This window comes from Aythya fuligula, chromosome 19 (genome assembly GCF_009819795.1).
Source record: "Aythya fuligula isolate bAytFul2 chromosome 19, bAytFul2.pri, whole genome shotgun sequence".
Classification (NCBI taxonomy): domain Eukaryota; kingdom Metazoa; phylum Chordata; class Aves; order Anseriformes; family Anatidae; genus Aythya; species Aythya fuligula.
The window spans coordinates 1,185,666-1,209,677 of record NC_045577.1 but is presented as its reverse complement, the minus strand read 5'-3'; the positions used below and the strand labels follow the sequence as shown (position 1 = coordinate 1,209,677).

At 48.6% G+C, this 24,012-nt stretch overlaps 1 protein-coding gene across 3 annotated transcripts in view; it reads right to left on the bottom strand.

Moving 5' to 3' along the window:
- The window catches only part of NR6A1 (nuclear receptor subfamily 6 group A member 1), a 56,433-nt gene extending 34,111 nt beyond the window's left edge, over window positions 1–22,322 (bottom strand). For 2 of the 3 annotated variants that reach the window (XM_032200474.1, XM_032200476.1), the window contains exon 1: window positions 22,275–22,316. In XM_032200474.1, coding sequence (XP_032056365.1) covers window positions 22,275–22,281 — 7 coding nt within the window. In that variant the 5' untranslated portion in view covers window positions 22,282–22,316. Of the gene's footprint in view, window positions 1–22,274 lie in introns of all 3 variants that reach the window. The other variant, XM_032200477.1, reaches the window with a different exon arrangement.
- Between the last annotated feature and the right edge of the window lie 1,690 nt (window positions 22,323–24,012).

Genomic DNA, 24,012 nt, shown 5'->3' with positions numbered 1-24,012 from the left:
CAACTGGACTTACCCTCATCAGATGTGAGGCTAAGGACGAGTAACGACCATGAACTTGAGCCACGCTGCCAAGAGGGAGGCAGCCCCGCTCCCTGCTGAGCAGCCTCAGGTCCAGCAGCTCGCAGCCCCCAGCTCCAGGAGCTGTCCTACCCTAGCTCGTACTGGGGACTGCTGGAACCTTGTAATAAAACCAGTATGGATGGGCAGTAACACGCCATAGCACAATGCCTTTGTCTGAAGGCATCTCCACCCGTTGAGCCCCCCTGCTTTCCCTTCACCCCACCGACAAACTGCCTCTCTGCTGGGAGCCTGCCTTCTGCTGAGAGCTCCCTGCCGCGGTGCCCCTCACACCTCGCCCCTTGGAGCGGAGGACGACAGCACCACGTCCCCCTAACCTCCTCCTGGTGCCCCTGCAGTGTCTGGGCAGCCACGGTTTATCGGAAGCGGGGCCAGTGAGGCAACTGTTCACAAACCAGCAGAGCTCCCCAAACAGCCCCACAAGCCTGTGCTCGGCTTAACGCCCTTCGTGTACTCCATTTCTCTGTAGCTACAATAAAGATGGCACGGGAGGAGAAAAGCCCTCATGTAAGCCCTCAGCTCTTAGCTCGCTGGGCTTCAAGGTGTCAGGAGAAATGAGACATATTTGACCCAGATGCTGACCTGTCTGAGTCACGCCTATTCGGTCTGATCAAACTTACAGAAGAATTCCTCCTTCCCCCGTTTTGTCACAGCCTTTCTCCAGGACTGGACGTGCCAAAAAGACTCGCAAACACCAGGGGGAAGCACAAGGTGCCCCTGCGCTGCCTTTCTGTTGGTGGCTCAGCAGATCTCCGTTGTGCTCTTTTTGACTGGGGTGAATTTTCTGCACAGAACATACCCCGAAGTCGACTACAGCATTTTAACGTGGTCTAAGGGTTGGAAACTGGGTCAACCCCCAGCTCCTCCTCCCAGCCCCGTTGTCAGTGACAGGGTCCTTCAGGCCCAGCTCCTGCCGCCAGGAGCAGCGTGTCAGGACGCCCTCGGATGCGGTGCCCTTGCCTGGAGAGCTTTTTCTCCACGACCGCTCCAGCAGCAGCAGCTTCCCCCTGGGGAGTGATGTTTTCCATAGATTCAGTGAAACATGGTTCTAATTCTGTAATCACGATGTATATCCAGTGAACAGGACCTAGTGTTTTGATAATGAGAGCAATATAATTAGGGCAAGCCTCAAAATATTCAAGCAACTTAACCAGGTGGAGATCACCTCTGATACGGGAGACACAAAGGGGTATCTGGAGACTGGGATGTGATTCCATTTACACACAGTGCCGAAGCACTTTCTTTTTCTAGACCTTTACATTTCATGTTTGGGGTCGTTTATGTCATTGCTACAATATTTCATGAAAAGATTTCACTATTTGGACACAACACGAGGCCTGGGAAGTACAGTGTCCATGCACAGGAGGCTGTCAAAGCTCCTAGAGTGCAGCAGCCATTTGGGTGGCTTGCAAAGTCCGTACTACCCTCAAAGACACTCCTGCGGTCTCATTTTTAACTTTTCATAAATAGGTTCAAAGACACTGTCTTCTTTTCAGCCGGTGTGACCCACAGCTGACCACTCGGGCACCCGTGCAGAGCCCAGGAAGCACCAGAGCGAGCTCTGAGCAGCAGGACGGAGGAGTGGCAAAGTGCCTCAGCAAGTGAGAGAGAATGGCTGGAGACAGAGGGGAAGCTGTCTGGGAACCGGAGAAGTTACCAGAATGATTTTTGTGGGCAGAACGGACAGCAGATAGGAGCTATCGCCTTCACACTCAGGAACAAGAGGTGGGAGCCTCTTCGCCCCCATCAGTGGCAGCTGCACAGCGCTGATAGGAGCCGGGGTCACGGCTGAAGCTCCGTCCTGGCCTTTTTTTTTTCAGTTTGCCTCCTCCTCGATGACTGCCATGTAACTGTCATTTGTTTTTTCATCTCATTTCCCATTTGTGCATCTATCCAGCCCTCGAGGGGGATTCGGTGGGAACTGACAGTGGAATGCTGACAGGTCCTCTCGCCACCCACGCCCCTGTCGCGGGAGGGACCCCTGATGCTGGCATCGCGACACGACCCAAAACGCTCCCCAGACCCCTGTGCTGGGAGACCCCACAGGGCACAGACCGTGTTACCGTGGCAGCTCCCTTGGGGTCGGCGTTTTAATAAAATTAGGGGGTATGAGGGGAGCTGCCCGCAGCCACCTGCTGCTCCAGCAGCTCACACGCGGCCCCGCGGGGCCTTGGGGGCTGCGACAGCCCCGAGGGGAGCCCCCGGCCCTGCGGGAGCCCTGCCCGGCCCCCAGCCCTGCGAGGGGCGCTGCGCAGCCCAGCCACGGGGAGCCGGGGAAACGAACCGGGGGGGGGCATTTAGCGCTCCTGGGGCGGCCTCCCCGGGGTGGCGGCACCCAGCGGGCGGGGGAACGGCCCCGCCACCGCTGTTCTGGGGGGGAGCCCAGCGGGACGGGGGGCGCGAGGCCCGGCGGGACCCTCATTCCCAGGCCGGAGGGGCCCGGGGCACGGCTGGGGGCGGCCGGGGGGCGAAGCCCAAACCCCCGCGGGTCCCCCCGGAGCCCTGGGGGCCGCACGGGGCCGGCGGGGGGGCTCCGGTGCCGCGGGGGGGGGACGGGGGGGGGGCGGCGACGGCGCTGCCGGAGCCCCGGGGTCGCCCCCAGCCCCCAGCCCCCCGCCGCCATCCCCCCCCCCTCCCCGCCGCCCAGACACCCAAACAGCGCCGCGCCGGGCGGGGCGGGGCGGGGCGGGGCGGGGCTGGGGGAGGCCCCGCCCCGTCTGCGAGCCGGGCCAATGGGCGCGGGCGCAGGGCGCGCGTGACGGCGGCGGCGCTGTCCGTCAGCGGGCGCTATAAGGGCCCGGCGGGGCGGCGCGCGCGGGGCTGCGGGGCGCCGGGAGGCGAGCGGGGACGCGCCCGGCCCCGCTGCTCTGCGTGCGCGCTCCCGCTGGCGCTGACAAACCCCGGGCGCGGCACCGACACCGGTCACTGGCGGCGGCGGCGCGCGCGCGCGGCCGGGCCCCGCTCCGCTCCCGGCTGGGCGGCGGCGGCGGCGGCGGGGGGGGAGCGGAGCGGAGCGGGACGGCGCCTCCCGGGCGCGGGGCCGGGACAAAGCCCTCGGGGCCCCGCCGCGCCCCCAGCAGCGCCCCCAGCAGCGCGGGACGGCGCCGCCAGGTAAGGGCCGGCACCGGCACCGGCGCGGGGCCGCTCGGCGGGGCGCGGCCCGGGACGGGGAGCCCGTCCCGGCGGGAGGCTGCCCGCCGGTGCCGTTCCCGCACGTGCTCCTTTGTTCTCCGCGCAGGAGCTGCCCCGCGGCCGGGCGGCCGCAAAGGTCCCCGGAGCCGCCGGGCAGCGCGGCCGGGCCGGGGGGGAGCCGAGGGGCCGGGGGAATCGGGGGGGGAGGGACCCGGCCCCGGCCCCACCGGGAGGCGGCGGCGGCGGCGGGGGGCGGCGGCGGGCGGGGACAAAGGCGGCGGCCCCGCGGGGAGCGCAGGGCAGGGCAGGGCAGGGCGCCCGCCGACACCGGCTTTGTGCGCGCCGCCGGCACGGGCAGCAACAGTTGGGGCGGGGGGCACGGCCCGGCACGGCGCGGGGGGCCCGGGACAGCCCCGGGGGCCGCCCCGTCCCTCGGCTGCCCGCAGCACCGGAGGCTCGGCGGGGGCCGTGCGGGAGGCTCGGGGCCGCCAAACTTTTCCCGGCGGGTCCGGAGCCGCGGGGACGGAGCGGGGCCGTGCGGCGGGCGGAGAAAGTTGCCGAGTGGGCGACTCGCCCCGCTGCTCGCGGCCGGAACCGGGGGGCGGCGGGGCCCGAAGTTGCAGCCGGGAGCGGCGTCAAAACGCCTTCAACCCCCCCCCCCCCGCTCCCTGCAGCCCCCCGGCTCGGGAAGCGGCGGAGGCTCCGCGCCGAGCAGGGGCTGTCGGAGGGAGCCCATTCATATCTGTGACTACCTGGATTTGAATAGAAACCAGACAGCAATTCTTTGCTCCCAGCCACTATTCGCCCCGCCGGACAATAGAGATTTGTTAGCACACAGGCACAAGCCGGGGGACACAAAGCTGAAGGCAGCGGGGACGGGGGGCTGCAGTGCACAGGAAATTACGGCTTTTGATGCACTATTGGCAGGTCTGCCGTTACGGAGAGGCAACACGACCGTGCCATGTTTAAGAGCTCCTTACTGCCATTTTTAACCACCTAGAACGTCATAAAAGCTTTGTGGTCACGGCCCATCAAACCACGAGTCCGTACGGTTACTTTGCAGCGCCGGTGCCTGCCCCGTGGGCTGGCGGGCAGGAGCGTGGCCGGGCTGGAGGTCTGAATTCACGGGGGGGGGGGGGGGGGGGGAAGGAATTTTGATGACAGAAAGCCTCGGTGTTTATAAACAGCGCAGATCCGTTACCCAGACAGCTGATGTCTAGCCTGAGATGTGCTGCCTCATGTTAATGGCAGCTGGAAGGGGCTGGAGCTGGAGCGCTGGCTCCGTCCTAAAGGTACAGCAAGTTCACCGCATGCCTCGCCCCGTCAGGCGTGTAGGAGGATGCTGTTCAGTCGGGTCAGCCTGGCAAATACCACAATAAATAAGGAAAACAAAATACTTAGTGTCTCGTACTTCCTATTTCCCCTATTCCCCCCACCCCCCAGTCTTTCAGACTTTAAAAAAAAAAAAAAAAAAAAAAAAGAACTCCTCAGAGACTGGGCTTTAATCCTCTGACTGGAGCCAATGAGCAGAAATTATAAAGATTAGAAAGCCAACCAGCAGGTCCTATTAGATGAGGAGCCTGCCCCTAACTGTACGCCGAGGGGGGAGGTAGGTTCAGCCCTTACCAGGAGGCTGGGGCTGCTCCTCCTCAGCTTCCATAAATCTTCGTACCCATGAACATCACCCAACACCCATTCCAACTGGATATTACGGCTTTCCACCTTCTCAGGCATACAGATGCAGTTCTCAGTCCCAGTATTTAAGAGGAGCCAGCAGATCTCTGCCTGTACGGCCACGAGCACAGCAGAAATACCTTAGCTCTCTGCTTCGCCCAGGGGAAAGGCCGAACAGAGAACTGTAATAAATTGCGGCTGGGAGATGTACGCTTCTGCTCCGAGCTGCACCATCACCAAATAGAGAAAATGGGCTCTGCTCGTTGCTGCTCTTAAGCATGCTTTACTAATGCAATCCTTGTGACTGCAGCAAGACAGAGATGGGTGCTGAAGCAAGGGAAGCAAGGCCCTGTTCCACGGCACCTGGGGGAGACGGGTGGGGGCCCCTGGCCGTGCTGATGTGCCCTGCGTCAGCCCAGCAGGCAGACAAGGATGTGCCTCCGGTGCTCCTTCTGGCAATATAGGGGAACAGAAAGCCTGGATGGCAGAAATACTACACAACTTTTGAAAAACGTGAAGTCCTCTTACTGTAGTGCTAGTAAAATTGAGGTAAAATATCCCTGTATGCGCAGGGCCAGCTCGTAGCACCTTGAGCTGCTGTTTCAGGACATTAGAAATACAAATAGGAATGTAAATACTTTGCACAGGAATCACTTCTGTCTGCATAATTATACAATTTCCTTGAATTCTCTTCCTGATGCAGTACAATGGCTTGGGTGTTTTACTTCTCAGTTAAACTTGGGTGATAAGAATCAGGGTAGATTACAATCAAGCTATTTTAATTTTCTTCGTCATGATACTTACAAACCCAGAAAGACCTATCAAAAAGAAGCCTCTGACTGAAAACAGCCCAGATGATTTCTATTCTAAGTTAAGGATACTGATGCATCTACCAACAAAGCACTTTTCGATTAAATACCATCGTATTCTTAAATTATAGTAACCTTTCCATTGCCTCTGTGACTGCTAATACTGGTTATTCATCAGTAGGCTGATTTTAAAACATTCGGAAAAAAAAAAAAGTTAAAGTCTTTTGAATTGCTTCCTAAAAAGAAAATAAGCTTAAAGTTCTGTTCTGCCCTGGCAATTAGGTGTCTCAGTTTGAATACCTGTTGGGCATTTCACTTGGAGTGGAAACCATACTGTTAGAGGTTGGCAGAAAGAGTTCCTGCCTAATCAAAATAGGCATAAAAAGAAGGTCCAGGCATGCCCTCCTGGCTGTGAGCATCTGTAAACTCATCTGGGACATCAGAATAATCCCTGACACGCACATAAAGAAAGGTTGCTGAGAGCTGTTGAAGATCTTGTTTGGTCAGGTTGTTCTCAACTACACACGGGTACGGGGTAACTCAAGTCAGTGCTCCCAACTCCACTTACAGCTATTCCAGTATAAAGTTTATGAAGACTCAAAAAAAAAAAGAAGAAACCTTTTAACTACTAACAGGCTTTGAAGTTGCAGCAGTTGCAAAATACCCAAGTGTATATAATCTGAGGATTTATTAATATATAATACTGCATTACAGGGTTAGCTGCCAATAAAAATGTACCAGGTATGCCCAAATTTAGCAATATACTTGGCAATTTAACGAACGTGGAATCTTAAGAATTTCATTTTATCTCAGTAATAGCCAGCAGATGCTACAATCGTTTCAGGACCATACCATTGATTAATGTCACGCAAGATTCAAACAAAAAACACGGAAGACAACAACCAGGTATTTTCATATTATAGATGAAATAAAGGCATCCTTTCCCCATAAGCAGCAGCACTGACGTGTAGATTAGTAAAAACACTTTTTAAACAGACTTCAATCACTCTTAGTTTCCCTGTACTGCATGGAAAGTTTGGACCATCAGCAGTTGCCCCGACCCCCTAACGCAAGGAAGGACCTTAGTACCATCACCACGAGTTTTCAGTCTCAGCTCTCTTACAGTCGCATCAATTTGGTTTTGCAACAGCAAATGACTCAGATCTGTGGTCAACCCGTGAAAACACACAAACTCCCGACTGTTGGAGATGAGATGCCAAAATGCAGTCGAGGACAGGAGCAGTTTGGGGGCGAGTTGCTGAAATTAAAGGGCCTGGAGCTGCCTGCGGTGCACCCGCACACCTCCCCAGAGGGTGCTGCCGTCAGCACAAGGCGCCCCTGCCCTGAACAGCAGCAGGCATCGTCTGTGCTTCCTGCCACAGCTCCGGCACGAAGCACGTCGGGAGCAACGCCGTCACCTGCCAGATGCAGGCCCCTGACAACACAGCTAGTGAGGTCCGGCAAACCACAGGTCATCAATCCAAAACCTTCTGTGGTGTATTTACCGAGTCTTAGTTGGTTACCTAAAGGAACTTAACATTTTCTTGGAAAATATCTCGCCATGCCCACTTAAGGCTTTATTACTTAGATTCTTCTGGGCTTACTGGCAGGCCATGCATTTATCAGCACACATCCCTCTGTTCTCACACGTAGGAAGCCTGTAAATGTGGCATTGTCCGCAGCAGGCCCTGAAGTCAGATGTCACGAACAAGAAGGATTAGCCGGGTCTGCAAACAGGCGGTCAGGGTTTGACCACACGTACCGTGATTTCCAGTCCCATCTGAGGCGTGCATTCACAGCACACTGCGTGCCCCGTGTCAGCGGCTCCATTGCCGTAACTGCAGGGCCTTCACTCCGGGTACCGGCGGCCTCGTGCTCGGCAGAATCGTGCTCCGAGCTCAACTGCCCGCTCCAAGGGCCGACAGGGCAGCCCAGTCCAAGACACGGTGCCCCAGCGGTCACAAACAGCTGGGCGAGGTGTTGGGAAGGGCTGTGCTCAGGCTGCTGGCGGGGGAGCCCCACGTTCAGATTTTTAAGATACCAACCTGGCTGCAGATAAGGCTCGCGGTACAAGGATAGATTCCAGGTATAAAAGAATGCGTTCAGGTTTGCCATATATTTTTTTCTGCCGAAGATTTAAATATCATGTGGCTTTAGCTTTCTTTCTGTTCACTGAATATCAAGGTCAATTAGGAATGATGTCTGGCTAGTACTCTCAGAGCAGATTAGACAGTTGCATCAAAAACTAGGACCATGTATAGGTCATCTGTTACTGTGACCTAGATTTCTGAGAATCTGTTCAATTTGTTTTATTGAAAATGTAGTACTGTCTCAGTTCTGTTTCTCATAGTAAACCTTTCTATAACAGCAGAAAATAGCTTTATTAGATACTTACAGACATTGCTTACTACTTCTGCTAATACACAAAGAAAATCAAATCCGTGCAGCAGACCTGTGTCTGTCATCCATTTAATTTTAAAATAACTTAAGGTTCTGAACGGCTTATGCCTTATAATCTAAAGCATTTGGTCCACATGCCAAATACTAAGCAAGCTGAAATACATAATAGCTTAGCTTCAGCTTTGTTTGCCCTACTTAATAATTTTTTCCTTCAGTACCCAGTGGATAGACACAGTATTTCAGCATTATACTCTGAAAATGAAGAACATGCTGAAGTATTTGAGTAGAGCGAGGCTGTTCCAGCTGTATCATCTCTGTGAGCAGTGGTTTGTGTCGCTCAGCCTGGGAACAGAAGCAGCCTTCCCTCCAGAAACCTGCAGTTCCGTGTTTGAGCACGAGGGTCTCGCTGTCTGAGTTTTGATACCCTTGCAGTACGTCCACCTATGCTTTGTGCTGTCATTCGGAAACCCCCGAGTGTTCCAAACAGCAATCTGCCTTTATGACAGGTTTCCTCTCTTCTCACAGCCCTTAATTGTCCCAGTTAGAAGGCAATTACTGAAACACAGATATGCAAACACCCGGTTGTCAGTGAAAGTACATGGAAGAGGGATGGAAAGAAGGTATATTTTGAAGTGTTAGAAACTATTTTCTAAATACCAATGAATTGAGTGTAAAAGGGAAACTAAAAATAACGCTGCAATTGTTGAATCCCCAACTCGAAGAGCAGTACACGAAACAAATTCCAGAACCATCATCTGCAGTCTGTGGCTCGTTACTGTGCTTTGATAACTGTGCCATGAAACAGTCCTGTTCTTATCACACCCCAGGAGAAAGGTAGGTAATAGAATTAAACAACTATAGAAAAGAGCACGGAAAAATAAAACAAAGCCAGCAGATTAAGACTCACGGATTAAAACCGCCAGCATGTTACTCCTTCATAAATTGTGCTCCGTAAATCCACTCCAGTCTTTCCAAAATTCTGAAGTTGGTTCTACCGAGTCATCTGAATTTTATGCTACTTCCATATTCAAACTTTTATGTGCATCTCAGCACACTGGGACCAATTTATTTTATAGGGAAGATAAAAACGAGTAGTACTTGGGTGACGTTATCCAAAGATCATTCTTCTAAATGAAGATGAGTACATTTTCTCCTTTGTGTTTCACAGAATGGCTATGTTTAAATAGGTTAAGTCTACAATTCTGAAAAGAACAGCTGAGTCCTGCTCACCTGGATGGCATACCCATCATCATCTGACACTTAAAGCACACAAAAGCAAAGAAATTAAATACCTGAGGGGGGCAAGTCTTCCTTCCAGCAGGATACGTGCCAGATCACCAGATGTAAGGGAGTGTCTTCCTACCCACCCCCAAATTATACTCAGTTGTTCTGCAAGAGCCTTTGAAGAGGCTTCTATTTTAAATGTTATCACCTGCAGCACAGTCACAAAGGCACGGCTGGTCTCTAGCTGGGCAGCACACCCAAGCAGTGGAGGAAGAGCATCGCGGGCAGCGGGTGGCTGGCTGACCACACTGCTGCTTTAGGCATCATCTCCAATTCCAGCATCAGCTGAAGGAGATGCTAGAACAGGAGCGGTGAACTAGTGCCAAATTGCAAGAACCAGGCAGGTGAGGGTCATTTACAGATTGTAAGGAGGCTCAGTTATGAAGTTCGTAAGCCTTCAACAACTGTGAAGCCATGCATGGGTCCCTCAGCGTGGCACCCAGGGCTGGGCACGCCAAAGCAACGAATGCCCAGGGCTGCTGCGGCTGTCTGCTGTACCCAGCTCAGGGCAAGAACAAAGGCACCGCCTTTTACAGTTGTCAACGTGTGTTTTAGATGTTTCCTTTTCTTTTTCCTCTCGTGTGGGAGTGAAGAAGTGAGAAACGGACACTAAAGCAGTGTAAAGCAGTAAAGACACTACAGAAAGGAATCCTTGGTCTCACAACTGCGCCCTGCGGCAGTTCTCCATCTTTTCTTTCTTTCTGAGAACTGAACTGAAAGGGCCCACAGTCCCTGCAGGCAGAGGTTCTTAGGGAAGAGAAGTATTATTGGCCAATAACTGACTAGCAGTCAGGCACGCTACCAGGATTTGCATCTTTCAAAACAGCAAGTCTGAGTGGAACTGCATCCTGGATCCCAGACAGGCTAGTCTGAATCAAGAGAGAAATCCATTTGCTTCCTTCACCCACCAGCTTTTCTAGCAGTAACAGTATACCCAATTTAAGAGTACTTCAGAATCTTCTCTAAAAACAGAAAATCAAGTTAGAGGTACCAACGGTACACACAATGCTGTAGTAGTACAATACCTGGTTAGATAAGAGAAGGCTGTCCTTGCCTTCTGAGGCATCCGGTGGCTGAGGTTCCCTAAAGTCAATGCTGTGGCTGCATGCTGTAGTCTAGATCATTCATAAACAAGCTTGCAATACTTTGGTATGGAAACCTGAACAAGGAGCAGTGAAACTGAGGAAGTTCGTTCACTGTGAGTTAGAGCAGGCACAGGATCTGGTAACGGTGGTTTTATTTCCTGATGGCGTAAGGAGCACTGCACTGAAACCTCACGGTACCTGCTGAGGCTAAACTAAAGCACAACCGGGAATTAACCTGAACTGGGAGGCTTAACCTAAAGCACAACTGGGAATCCAGCATCCTGAAGTTCAGTGAGATCACGGCACCTGTTCAACTCCTGAGGCAGACATTTCTCATTAAGACAACGCCACATTTCCAGCTAAACCAGACATCGCCAAGCTGTAAGAATAGGCTGAGAACATACGTTCTTGCAGCTCATCATGCTGTCATTTACTTTGCCGTAGTTATTTAGGGCTATTAGAAGTAAAATCGTTATTGTACTAAATGTATCTTGAAACAGAGTCCTGAAAGATGGCAAAATAAAATTGACTCAGAAGTGCCATGCTGTCTAAACTGAACCAAAACCTGTGAAATTTGGAGGTGTTTTTGTTGAGAACTGCAAACCTAGAATTGTATCAGCTGAGAACTGCTGGTTTATATAGCTGAAAAATAGAAACTAATTATCTTCAAAGGACAAACTATCAATGAATCAGAAAGAGACATGATTATGAAAAGCAAATCCTTCATTTGATCCCTCTCCATCCATACTGCTTCCCAAGCAGATAATCTAAGGTTCATCCAGCTAGAATTGTTAATATTCCAACAGAGTAAGTGAAATATGAAAGTCCCAATTTGCATATGAAAAAATCTGCATTTCTATATTTTTAAGTATGATCAGTGTGTGAACACAGGGACATTGCAACAGCCACAATGTGGCTCGTGTTGCAGGAAGACACCTCTGCAGTGTCCCTACCTAGGAACAGATCTTCCATTGCAGGGATCACATTTAATACAGTCTTTCAAGATTAAACCATATAAACAAAACAAAATCTTTAAATTTCTCTGGTGATTACTTTGCAGGACATTTTTCTATGTCTGTCAAGCGTACATGCAGCTCCTGGGCATTTCTTCACTACCTTGAATTGAAACACAGGATGATTCCTTGTAAGACACAGATCTCACTGCAGACACCACGTTCAGGAAGAGCTCACACAAAGCAGACTTTGCAGCATGCACTGGCTCATCAGAAACAAAAGATCAAGAGAGTCCTGGTCTTTGCAGTTAACATTATAATCTCTAGCTACCCTTATTTTTTTCTGAAGCATATGATGTATCTCAGTTTGACTGTTGAGATGTGTGTTAGGACAGAAAGTATTTTCTGCCCTCCCTACTGCCACCACCAAGCCTGGCCAAGTCCAGCCATTTCCCATCTGAAAGCAAGAGGTCAGTTCTCTACAACAGCAGAAGCTTTTGCTAACAACTGTCGTACTGACAGCTGGGTCAGTAGATTCTAAAAATACCGAAAGGAAGAAACCAATCTCAGGCTCGGGCTTGCACTGGTAGCACACTCGAGTGGTTGTAATTACAATCATCGCTCTCCTTCCTGAACCGAGTCACAGGAACTGCGCCTAAATTCACGAGTGGGAAATCTTTCTGATCTTCAGCACAGATCAGTCAGTAAGAGCATTCAGCAGAGCAGTGTCTTCCGAGGCAGTACTTATCTTAAATTCACCACCACCACTATAACAACGTCCTAGGTTTAGTGCAGCGCAGGACAAATATTTCAGCGATGAAGAATCACTAGCATGTCGATATACCAACAGAGACAGGGTTGTTTATATCTACAGAAGCTGCTTACCCAGCAGTGGATGTGTCGGAGCACAGCACAATGGCAGGAGTTCATTTTTAATAGAGAAGAATCTCAGGAATCCTAACAATGAATCTAATATTGACAGTAATCTTCATGGCAACAAATGTTCTCTTAAAAGATGTGGGATAAGATAAGAGTTCACAGGGACGCTGGACAGTTCACAAAAAATCGTTCACTGCTACTGAATGCACAGAAACCAAGAAACAGAGGGGGAGCTGAAAAACATCTGGAAGACGAGAGATGATTTGTAGGACATGGGCAAGTTTCTCCTGCTTGTATCCTTAACCCAGCCTCAAGGGTCTGCATTTCCCCTGCAAAACCAGATACACCATGAAGCTTGAGCCAGCGCTGCTGTGCTCTAATTGGCTCATTTGTGCAGGTAAAGATATTAACAGAGAGGACAAAATTCCCTACCCTTCACCATTTTGCTTCAGAGAGCTTTATTCTACTTTTAATCTTCATGGGCATCCACTCAGGACCTCAGTGTCTGCGTTTTTTCCCCTTTCAGCTTTGGTAGGTTATCTTCAACAGGCAGCTGCACTTCAAGATAATCAAATACCTTTCCTGGCTGAACGAGTAGCTTTACTCCATGAATAACCGAAGCACCCATTTTGTATTTGAGGATTTTGTTGTTGTTTTCTCTGAACATTTCCTCTTGAGGTGCTGCTTAGATCCCCAGCTCCCAACCAGGCCCAGACAAATGGTGCAGACCTGCACCATTGGAGCAGCAGGGCTTAGGGCTTGCCTGCAACAACCCACGTGAACAAGAGCAGCTCTTCTCAATAGAGCACAGAAGAGTTTTTAAATGCTCCTAGTGACAGACAGTCCATCTGGACCACTGGCAACAACTGGAGCAGTCTCATTCTTAGAGCTGGAAGTTGCAGATTGGAAGCACGCTCTTCTGTGCTCGCAGAGATGCCTCGCTTACGTGATGCTGAAGGACCCTTTATAGGTGAGCTTGTGCTCGCCGTATGCACACTACTGGGTTAATCAAGTTGATCCTGACCCTAAGCTAAACAGAGGCTGCCAAGTCTCTTGATTTTCCAATTTGCTCTCCACTTAGCTTTTCAGAAACCTCTCCAGCTTAGTGATCTCTCTAGCGTAGCCTTTAGCAGACCAGGACTGCACCGCTTGGTCAAGTTCCCACTTCGAATTACACCGAGACCTCCCTCTTTGTCATTTCTCAGTCCTTTCAGCATTCGCCACAGCAAATGTATATCACACCCGTCTAAGATGTCACATGGCATTAAGTCCAAAAGTCTGCGGTTGTGCTGCATCCACCAGCAAGGCTGTCGATGCACAGTTACATCAAAATAACCTAAGCCCCCCCCAGATCACTGGAAACAGGTATTAGTCGCACTTCTCTCAGGTCCCAGAAGAGCTGTGTTTGTTTGCTGTGGGATCAGCACCGTGACGTTATGTTCTGTATTCTGTGAGGGCAAAGGGAACAGTCGGGTAGCTTTGTCCCCTGCTTTCACATATCACAAGACTTGTCAAGTAGTAATCCAGCGAGCTTTTGGGCAGTTAGGAGAAATAACACCGTGCAGTGCTAATTGCAGAAGGCTGCTGATGCTGAAGTGTTTGGCAGTGGCATTGCTACTGAAACACGTTCCCAAATTCCAGTGAAATAGCAATAACTAAAAACACCGCCAGTGATTGCATCCTTATCTGCCCCCCGTTTCCCTAAGGTGTATTTGCATGCTTACACCGAAGTAATTTGCCTCTACAAACACATTTATAGGACAATTAAAGTTGGTTACAGGACAAAGCAAACACGCTTGTGCAGGGCTTTTCCACAAGTGCTTCCCCCGGCAGAGGGGAGATTGTGGAGAAGTGGAGCTGCTTTCCTACCACATGCATACTGGAAACGTATTTAGCGGCACTTAGGGCAGTGCTGCTAGGGTTCCTGCTAGGCTCTAAATAAAAGCATTGCTGTGAGGAACTGACAGAAGGATTGGGTTAGGGTGTAAGAATTGTTCGGGCACCACAAATACACAGAATACCAGAGTCATCCACAGAACTAAATCTTGTCACCAGACCTTACACAATTTATCTGCGTTTGAGGATGCGTATGCACATTTTGAGGAGAGTTTTCTCCATACAAAAACCTGCTCTCTGCAGTACAGGTTCAAAGAGAAGCCCTGTGCTCTGCGTGCAGCACTTTCAGTGCCAAGTTCTGCTCCGGCAGTGCTCTGCCCCGAGCTCGTTCCATCGGTGAGCCCTGCTGCGGTTCCACACGTCAGCCACTTGCAGACCCGTGGCTACCAGCTGACTGCTGCTAGGGAAGGCATCAGGTCTGCCCAGAGCTTTTCCCAGTCCGGGGTGGGGATTCTCCTGAGCAATGGTGCTCGCACACTGCTACTTCTCAGCATGTTCCCGGACAGATTCCCCACCGAGGTACTGCCTCCCCCAGGGAGGGCCGTTCCCCAGCTGCCTGGTGTTTCAGCTGAAGCTGGTGAAGGATTCAAGAAGGTGTTGAAGAGCCATGTTCACCTTCTGTAAAAGCATGACTTAGGGGCAGGGAAGTGTCCATTTGTTTTTATTTTTTTACACTCCCCAATTTACAAGAGAGATCTGTAACACTGCATAAAAAAGTAATAGAAATAGAGATGGCAGCTGTCAAATACGGGCTGGTGTCAGCGCTCACTAGGAAAAACATTTGAAAGGAACATGAGTTCAAGATTCAGTGCAGATAATGAAGCTTCCAAACTTCTGAGGTTTGCCAGCCCAGCACAAAATACAACCACAACAGCATCTCAACAATTTTGCTATGCTAATGCAAAAGAAATGTGCAAAAAATGTTGTGCGGTAGGCTCACACAACCCCTCGGCAGCAGCTTTGTGAGGCTGCCCTCTGCCCAGCTCAGCACGTGCTCTGCTCCCCAGTGACGAAGCTTTGGTTAAGCACGCAGGTGAGGCACCTCAGTAGGGAAACAAAATGGGGAAGAAACGGCATGAAAAGTGACTCGGCCTGTTGTGTGATAGGACACAAGCAATCGCTCGAGCACCAGTAAGAGAAAGTGCTAGGACTACGTAGGACAGAATCCGGCCTCCGGGCTGGTGGTGCTCGTTGCTGTCATTGTAGCAGGGTGCCCCTCCACGTGTGCTTACACAATGTACACAGTGTACGTACCCCCTGTATGGAAATGTAACACACACACCGGGAGAGGGAAAGACAAAAGAGAAAAGGGGTTTTGTAGGTGGTTTGGGGGAGAAATCCCCTACAGAAGGACACTTGTAACAATTTCATTTGTCCATCCCAAGCCTGCAAACATTGCCCAGTTCCATTGTTTCTGGGGAATATTTTTTTCATCTCAGAATCCGACCAAAAATCTAGCAGATTGAGAGCTTTGAACTTTGCAAGAGGGAGGGAGCATGCAGACAGAATATAGAAATAACATGCACGCTTTGTGGGATTCAGAAAAAAAAAAAATGATTTCCATTTCCAAAATGAGATGACGACAGTTACCGGGTAGAGGGTCAGTGGAGGTACAAGAGGAGGAAGATGTGAACTGAGGAAAAAGCCTCTCTGCAGTTTAATACATGCATGCAGTTTCATGCTCGGTTTGCACTTGGTTCCCCTGCTTTACGCTGTACCTACCACCTGCGGTCACCCGGGCTCAGCACTTGAGGTCAATCACTGCTTGTTATTAATGCAAATGTTCTTTGTTCGTTCCACCAGCTCCCACTCCAAAAAGATTGCAGGAACAAGGTGAGACTAATTTTCAGAGAATTTCTTTAATTTCCAGGATCAGTTGATGTTTAATGGTACCGCTGAACTCAGCCCATTTAAGTGCAGTCTCCAAACTATATTCTGTGAACAAGCTCATCTCTCAAAGATACAACTTACTCAGTATACAAAAAATATTTGTTAAGTTACATGTATCAGCTCGGGATATTCAGAGACTTCACAAGAGAAATCACTGAATTAAAAGCTAGTCTACAGAATTTTAAAGTAAAATCATTCCTACAGGCTTTGCAGGCTCCAGTTCACCTACAGCAGCTATTTCAGATACAGCAAGAGATTCCATTTTTTACAAACAAGCTGCAAGTAATTTCTCTCTCAAACCGTGGAAGCCAGGTGGAAAAAGTGAAGGTAACTGAATGCAAGATAGAAATTTAAGGAGAATAAATCCATTTTTCCACTTTCCAGGATGAAGATAATCCAGTTCAGGCATTCTGACCGGTACGTTCTTAGGCAGACATTCACATACTCAGTTTAAAACTCACAGTTTAAGGAAAAAGCTGTTCCAGTAATGCTCTAGATCATATTAAAAATGATCTGAGAATCAGACAGACTTTTGAGGCAGTTCTTCACTTTGGGTGGGATTTCCCAAGCCACCTAACACCAGCCTGATGGACTCCCACCAAACGGGAGGAATCAGGCTCTGAACAGAGCCCAGCACGAGTGCCTCTGTGAGCCTGCCCAGAGCCTACACTCACCTGGGGCTGGGGAGACCCTTCCACGCTTTCAGCTGCCACAGACAACTGCAGATGGACCTGCAGGTTCGCTGCAGCACGTAGGAAGCAGCTCAGAATATCAGACAAGCAAGAAGCAGCAAGAGGTAGAAACGATTTTGTGCTGCCTGCCCATCAGCAAGGTTGGGATGTCACCTCCGCTGCAGCCAAGAGGAAAAACCTGGAGTCGGGAGCAGCGTGCCCAGCGCCCACCTCGCTTGAGCAGCTCAAGCTTTAAAAACCTTGGCGATGCTATGTACAGTGTGCACATCCACAGGAGGAAGGCTTTTCCACAGCTGTGGTTCAGATATACTCAAAGCTGGTTTAAGAACCACGAAGTCAAGCTAGCATCGATAACAGTAGTGTTACACTTCTGCTATTCATTAGTCCGCATGGTTCCATTTCGTAATTAAAATACTTGCAGTTTAAGACTTTACAATAAAGAATGTGCAGCCCTCAGCAGTGTTTCCACTGCTAGTCTATGGAAAACATATGCATGGAAAGTATGTACAGTGCATGTACACAGCCGTCTTTGGATAGCTTCAGTGAACATTCAACGCTGTCGGTGAGTTTGAGAACTAAAAAAAACCATCGACCGTTGACTGTACCTTGAGGTTTATCACAAACCCTCTCTTAAATGGAAAGCTTGAACCTTCGGAGTTTTTCACATATGGTTGCTATTAACAGGTCATGATTTAGATTATATTAAGAGCTAGAGGTTGAGTTTTTCCAGCTCTACTTCCCTACTTTCTCCAAAAATGAACTGGTAAAAAAAAAATTAAAAAATGGTTGTTTTCTATTTAACAGCAACAACAAACAAAAAGACTATGAGCTAGACCAGAATTTCTGCAAAAAAATGAGTAATGGAAGGTTTTCTGTGGACAGCACAATAGCAGTAATGTATACACGGCATATGGCATGCTTAAACAAGTCTGGGTATGGTGTATGTTCAGAATAGCAGAATACAGGCCAGATCAGGAGGAAAACCTCCTTTCCATTTGGACTGGCAACTTGAGCTCGTCTGGAAAAAGCTGTGGAATGTCAGTTCATTTGCTCATAGGAACCTGTGCTCGATTTCAGCAGCTGCTCACTGGGAACACTGGCCGTGGACTGGATTCCTCCCAGCGAGGTCCAGCTGCTGCCGCAACTCATGTTTGCCTGCTCGTACAGCGACAGCAAGAAACCAGCCTTGATTCCCAAGGGAAGGCAAGGTGAATGCCCAGGCATCTCGGCCGTGTCCACCCAGTACCCTGCCTGCCCCAGCTGGACCATCCCATGCAGGGCTCCAGCCCTTGTGGTACGGAGTCAAGAACGGTCTCGATTCCAAAAGCAATACTCCTGACAGCAAGAATCTGTAGCCTAAGCGGAGTAACCAAGCAAAACCATGAAAAAGGAAATCCTGTATTTTTAATGCTGTTTCTAAAGTGAAGAATGTTTTCCTACTCTTCTCCCTGTGTAAATGTCCTTCCCAGAAGCCTCCAAGATACAAGAAGCCCTGCAATAGTCGTGTCCTGAGACCGGGATGGCTGCGACACCGACCATGCCCTGTGGAAGCACGGAGCTGCCCGCAGGAACAGCACCTAATGGCTGCACTCAACATTCATTGCTGTCGGTGGGTTTTCGTTTCTATCAACTCACTGATCAATGAATGCAAACTGCGGACCAGCTAGCTGAGAGACTGCCCGCTCCTACTGCTCGGGGCTCACCAGCAGGAGGAGGGACGTAGGCTGCGTGCTGAAGCAGCACTGAGTTCAGCTTCTCCTTCCTCTGGCACGGGGCAGGGCTGTGGGAGCTGTGGGACGAGCCGCTCACACTCCTTCATGAGCACAGGCCCACACCGATGCTTTGCCACCTGACAGCCACTGCAAAGATGAAGTGTTTTACAAAGCAGTAAATTCTGGATGAAATAAGCATCCCCTGTAGAAAAGCAGATGTTGTAACAAGGCATGAACACGGCTTTTCTCAAGGCTGTATTTTTGTTCTACATAAAGGAAAACAATCCTGATCCAAATTCAGGGCAGACTGACTTATTCCTCCCTGTCCCTTACCAGCTTCAATGGAAGCTGCGCCCATGCCGGACACTTTATAAAGATACAGAAAGCGTTCTGGTTAAATGTGGAAGCCTTTTCATACAGGTCTGTACTGTCTACTGAAGCACATTAAAACAGTATCTTGTAATATTTACATTCTGCTGTGAAGTGTTTTTTGTTGTCTGTTTGTTGTTTTGTTTTGAGAATTTTACTTGAGACATAAACACTGAAAAGCAGGAATCGATTATTGGCATTTATCAGTGACTTCAAACATCTTTTTCACATGCTACAAATCTGAACATTAAATGTAGCTACGCATGTTAAAAAGTACTTTTTTTAAAAAAGGCCCAAATGTACATAAGACAGCTAACAGACTAAGTAAGGAGCGATCGAGAGAGCTACAACAGGACTTGCAGAGAGTGCCTGGGCAGGGGGGGACACACCAGCTCCACGGCCATCCTGGGAGGATCAGACGCTTCAGTACGCATGACAGACACAGCTGCTGCTGCCTTGAGGCAGAAAAAGTAACCTCTTTAGCAGTCTTCCAGAGTCTCCATGATTTACATGACACAGACACATGCCCAGGAGCCCCACGGTCTCCACAGAGCACTGGGCACCCCCCACATGCATCCCACAGCCCCCAAAATGCAGCACCAGGCACGACCAGAGGGGCAACGGTGAATGCTGCTTTGCCCAGCAGAAGCACCACAGTCAATGCATGGTATTAACGGGCACACTCGTTTTCCTTGAGCCTCGTTTGTTCCCGCGGTTGCTTATGGGATTATTTTGAAAGCAGCCCCGTGCTGTGCGGGGTACCCCCAGTAACTGATGTGCTGCACACATCCAGTCAGCACCTACTAACGGCATGTAACCTCCAGTTAGGCGAGTATTAGTAGTAACCCCCTTTACTCATTCTGCTAAAAGACAAACTTTTTTAATTGTAGACAGGAACAGCTTTGCTGAGTTCAACTGATGCACAAACCGAAGGCACCTCTGCAAAACACGGCTTTAGAAAAAATCTCCCAGGTGTGGCACTGAAGGGCTCTGTTCAGTGCCAGTCACCTACACGGAGCTTTTCTACTGAAACCCTTGGCAAAAGTCAGTTTGTATCTAGAAAGTTCACTGCAGTAGTACAGAAGCGATCAGGCTGAAAGCATGCCTGCGCAATTGCATAACCATGAGCTAGACAAATGGCTTGTTTTGATGCAGTTTGACATTTTGCCTTTGAAATTCCAAATTTTTCAGCATGTTTGGAAGACTTGCTGAAAATGTATGATCACACAATTTGTACTTTTTCCAGTGGCTTCTTAAACAATATAAAATAACACAAATGCTTTCTTGTAAACACCGAAATCTCACTTGACCTACTGGTTTTCCCTACATACATCTGTATGAAAATACAAAATAAAGTCTTGCCAGATGTTCATCCTTACTGCAAAAAAAAATGTGAAAATAATTCACTGCAATTACTCCAAGTAAGACATTTCAGGCAGAAAACTACAGAGCAAGTTTGCTAATGCATGAAAATCACAAGGTTTAAGCAGACGCTCCACAGCTCAATGCTCCTAACGCACAAAGAAGCATAAGAACTCAGTTTGCTACTCCACTGTGAAAATCCGTAAGCCTTTTGCTTTAATCATGTTTTGTAATGAGACAGCAAAGAAAAAAAAACTACTAGGGGAAAAACAGGTTACCCAACATACTCAGAATTTTTGAAAAATCATGCTTGGGAAGTTTGGGATGCTTCTGGCGCCAGCTGCTCGCGCCCTAGCACAGGCCAGCAGCCTCACAGGCAGCAGGACCAGCTGCTGGGCGCGGGACAAAGCTGAGCACCAGCACCCCCAGTGCTGCCAGCACCGCGGACCGGACAGCCGGGGCTGCAGAGCTCTAGGGGCTGCCCCAGCAGGAATTGCCAGGGCTCATCTGTCAAGGCCCAGCGGCTCGGGCCCTGCTGCCCACCCGACACTTCTGGCAGCTGGCACCAGCGGCAGCGTGCCCGTGTCCCTGCTGCTGCGCTCAGCCTGCCCACCAGCACTGAAGGTGTGATCGAAAGACAGGAAGACGTGAAAAGAACTCCAGGAGCTCAGTTTATTTAGTTTATCAACAGTTTATATAAATAACTTCATACGGAACAGAAGTTTGACAAGCGTTTTTCGGTTTATCAAAGACAACAGCTGCAGCTAGACAAATTCAGACCAGCAATAATATACAAGTATTTAGGGGAAAAATGTCATTTGACTCATCTTAGACAGCCTTTGCTTTCAGTATTTGGCAGATATATCCTGATATGAGAACACAGTGGAAAATTAAGTTTCAATACCTTTTACTGCATTCAGACCCCTCATGCATTAACTGTAAGCTATGCCAGGCTACAAAGATTCAACCGAACATCAAACAAGATTTTCATAAGCTATACACATATAGCTTATGAAAATTATATATACATGTGAAATTTCTATATAAAAATGAACAACTAGAAGAAAGCCTAGCTAGATGAATATAAGTAGTCCTTAACACACAAGTAACTGCACGCACATTTGCAACTCTGAGCCTATGTTACGTTCATTCCACAGGACTGCTCTCATTACAGAGGGACGAAACATCTCCCCTTGCAGAGGAACCACAGTTCTCCAACAAAAGTAAGTGCCATCAGCACAATAACAGAGGTGGAATGCCCAGTGCCCTGACTCTGGAAAAACTTTAGTAGTTCTGAGCATCTGAACATTATTTTAAAGTGTCAGTTAATAGTATGCCACACCTGAAAAATCCAGAGTGTTTCTAAAAATGACCAAAAAGTTGCTTTAAATGATAAATTTGCACATACCTCATCCCTCTATTATGAATAGAATTGCATTGATTTCAGTCTGTAACATCTGCAAGTCCAACAAGGACTTGTTGCCATCTAGTGGATTATAACCAACAAAATGCATTTGATCCTTGGACACAGCAAATACCACTAGATGGAGTATTAAAAAAAAGAATTCTACATTCACCTTATTTTAAGTGTCCAGCAGCCCAGATTTTTAGTCTCAGAATGTTACAGGCCCAGAATTGCACCACAATAGATTTTACCAACTGCTTTCAGTTTCATTAGAAATGCCCAGCTATAGCATTTCTAAGTTTAATAGGGATACACTTCACATGGATACTTTTAGGTCAATGTAACCTGCCAGCACCTCAGGTTTCTTTTTAATCATCCTATCACTAACATTCAGGCAACTATTTCACAGCTTTCACTGACCTATCTCTCATGGCAAAATCTTATGCAACCTACCTTGTGCTGGTGTAAACAGCGATGTGCAGACCTGGACTGTGCTACTTCTGTAACCAAATATCAGGTCCTCAGTTCTGTGAGTAAGCATTAGCTGTAAAACTTCTCAAAGTCTCTACAGTGAAGTATGAATTCATCTCTTTATATGATCTCAGAGTGAGAAATTCTACCTCATTGTATTTGGCAAGAAAACGAGGTACTTACTGCCCATGGAGTTCACAGGAAGGACAGGAGAAGAGGAACTCATCTGCTCCACATCTGTAGCTAATGAGAAAGTGAAAATGAGAAAGTTGTGATGTGTGTTTTACCAAGTGCCTTAATAAGTTTTTAATCTTGAAAATGTACATTTAAATTAAACAGGTGTATCTTATCTATGGAAGTAGCTTTGAGAAGCAGTTTTTAACAGCGCTGCCCTTTTCCCTTTTACAATATTATCTCACATACCCATTACCTGCAGACTTGCTTTTCAAATTGCCATTCCAGCAAAACCACTGCAAGTTAGATAAGAACATGACTTCAGAACACTTCAGCATGAAGAAATCTTAAATTCTGTCTGCTTTAAAAGATGCTATTGCAGACAGTTTAAGTGGAGCATTACTGCAGACGGAGATGACAACTGTGTCCAGTGCTCCTTCAAAAGATTCATGATAGGAAGACAGATTCCCTTCCAAAAGCATACAAATGCTGGCATTTGATCTGAAGCAGTACCAGAAGTATCTTTAAAGACAAAGACATTCCAAAAAGCTTTGTTTTATAACATCTGAAAAAAGAAACACAACTACCTTCCTGTGCCTGCAAAGAAATTAAAAAAAAAAAAAAGCATGATCTGAACCAAGAGCCAGGTATTCTCTGCACTTCGCAAATGATCCAACTTCCCAGGATCCAAACCAAGAAAGTCATCTCCTAGTAATGGGGTCAGTTTTAATCTGAGATTAGGTAGCATGAAGAAGTGCTCTCTTAAGGGCTGGATCTCTCTCAAAAAAGACAACATTCATTCTTGTGCCATCACCACAAATGCCCAAGTTCAGCAAATCAGTCTCCCTCTCCATCATTTTGATGATGGTAGATCCCACAATTACATATAATTGTCATATTTAAGAGCCAGCAAACACAAGTTTACATTCCTCAGCCACAGAGCGGAGCCCCAGAAGCCCAGCTCAGCCCACAGCCAGGGTTTGCTGCCAGGCCAAATCAGGCCCTTCACATTCTTACAGCTCGGCACTGAGGGCTTCTGTTTACAGAGCAGTGCAAAGTTCTGCTCTAATTAGGCAAACCACAAATGAACGTAAACACTTCAGCAGACCATTGTCATGGAACACGAAGAGCACACACAGCACTGTGCTTACAGAAATTAATCCCGCTATGTTTCCAGCCACACCTACTGAGCTCTTTGCTGAGCAGCCTTGGTCTTACCACACAAGTCCAACAGCTTCAGTTCAGCGTACCGACTGCCACTCACAATAAAAGTTTAAACAGCCTGGGTTATGCCCATCTCATTTTCTGTTGAACTGGAGACATTTACTGCCCAGAACTTCTACCAAACGTGCCCTTGTATGGCTGGGCTCTTCCTTGTGTTTCTCGCACCGCTGTCCAGAAAGCTGGGTATGGCACAGCCATCCTGGAGCACTCTGACAGCCACACGCCATGCAGCACTTCTTACAGCTCCCCTGATCTGCTTACAGGAAAAATAAAAAAAGAAGTTTTGCATCTTCCTGTTTTCCACTTTATTTCTACGATCTCCTTAATGCAGGAATTGCGAACCCTTTGAAAGAGGTAGGTAACTCAAACTATACACATTTTTGTAAGTAAAAAAAGATTCTTTATCTGCAGTATAACAATTTTAGATACTTGGAAAAAGCCTCTTTTTTCCCCTATTTAAAGCTAAATATGCTTCCATATATAACCAGGACAACTTCAATAGTAAATGCAGCACTGAAGTTAC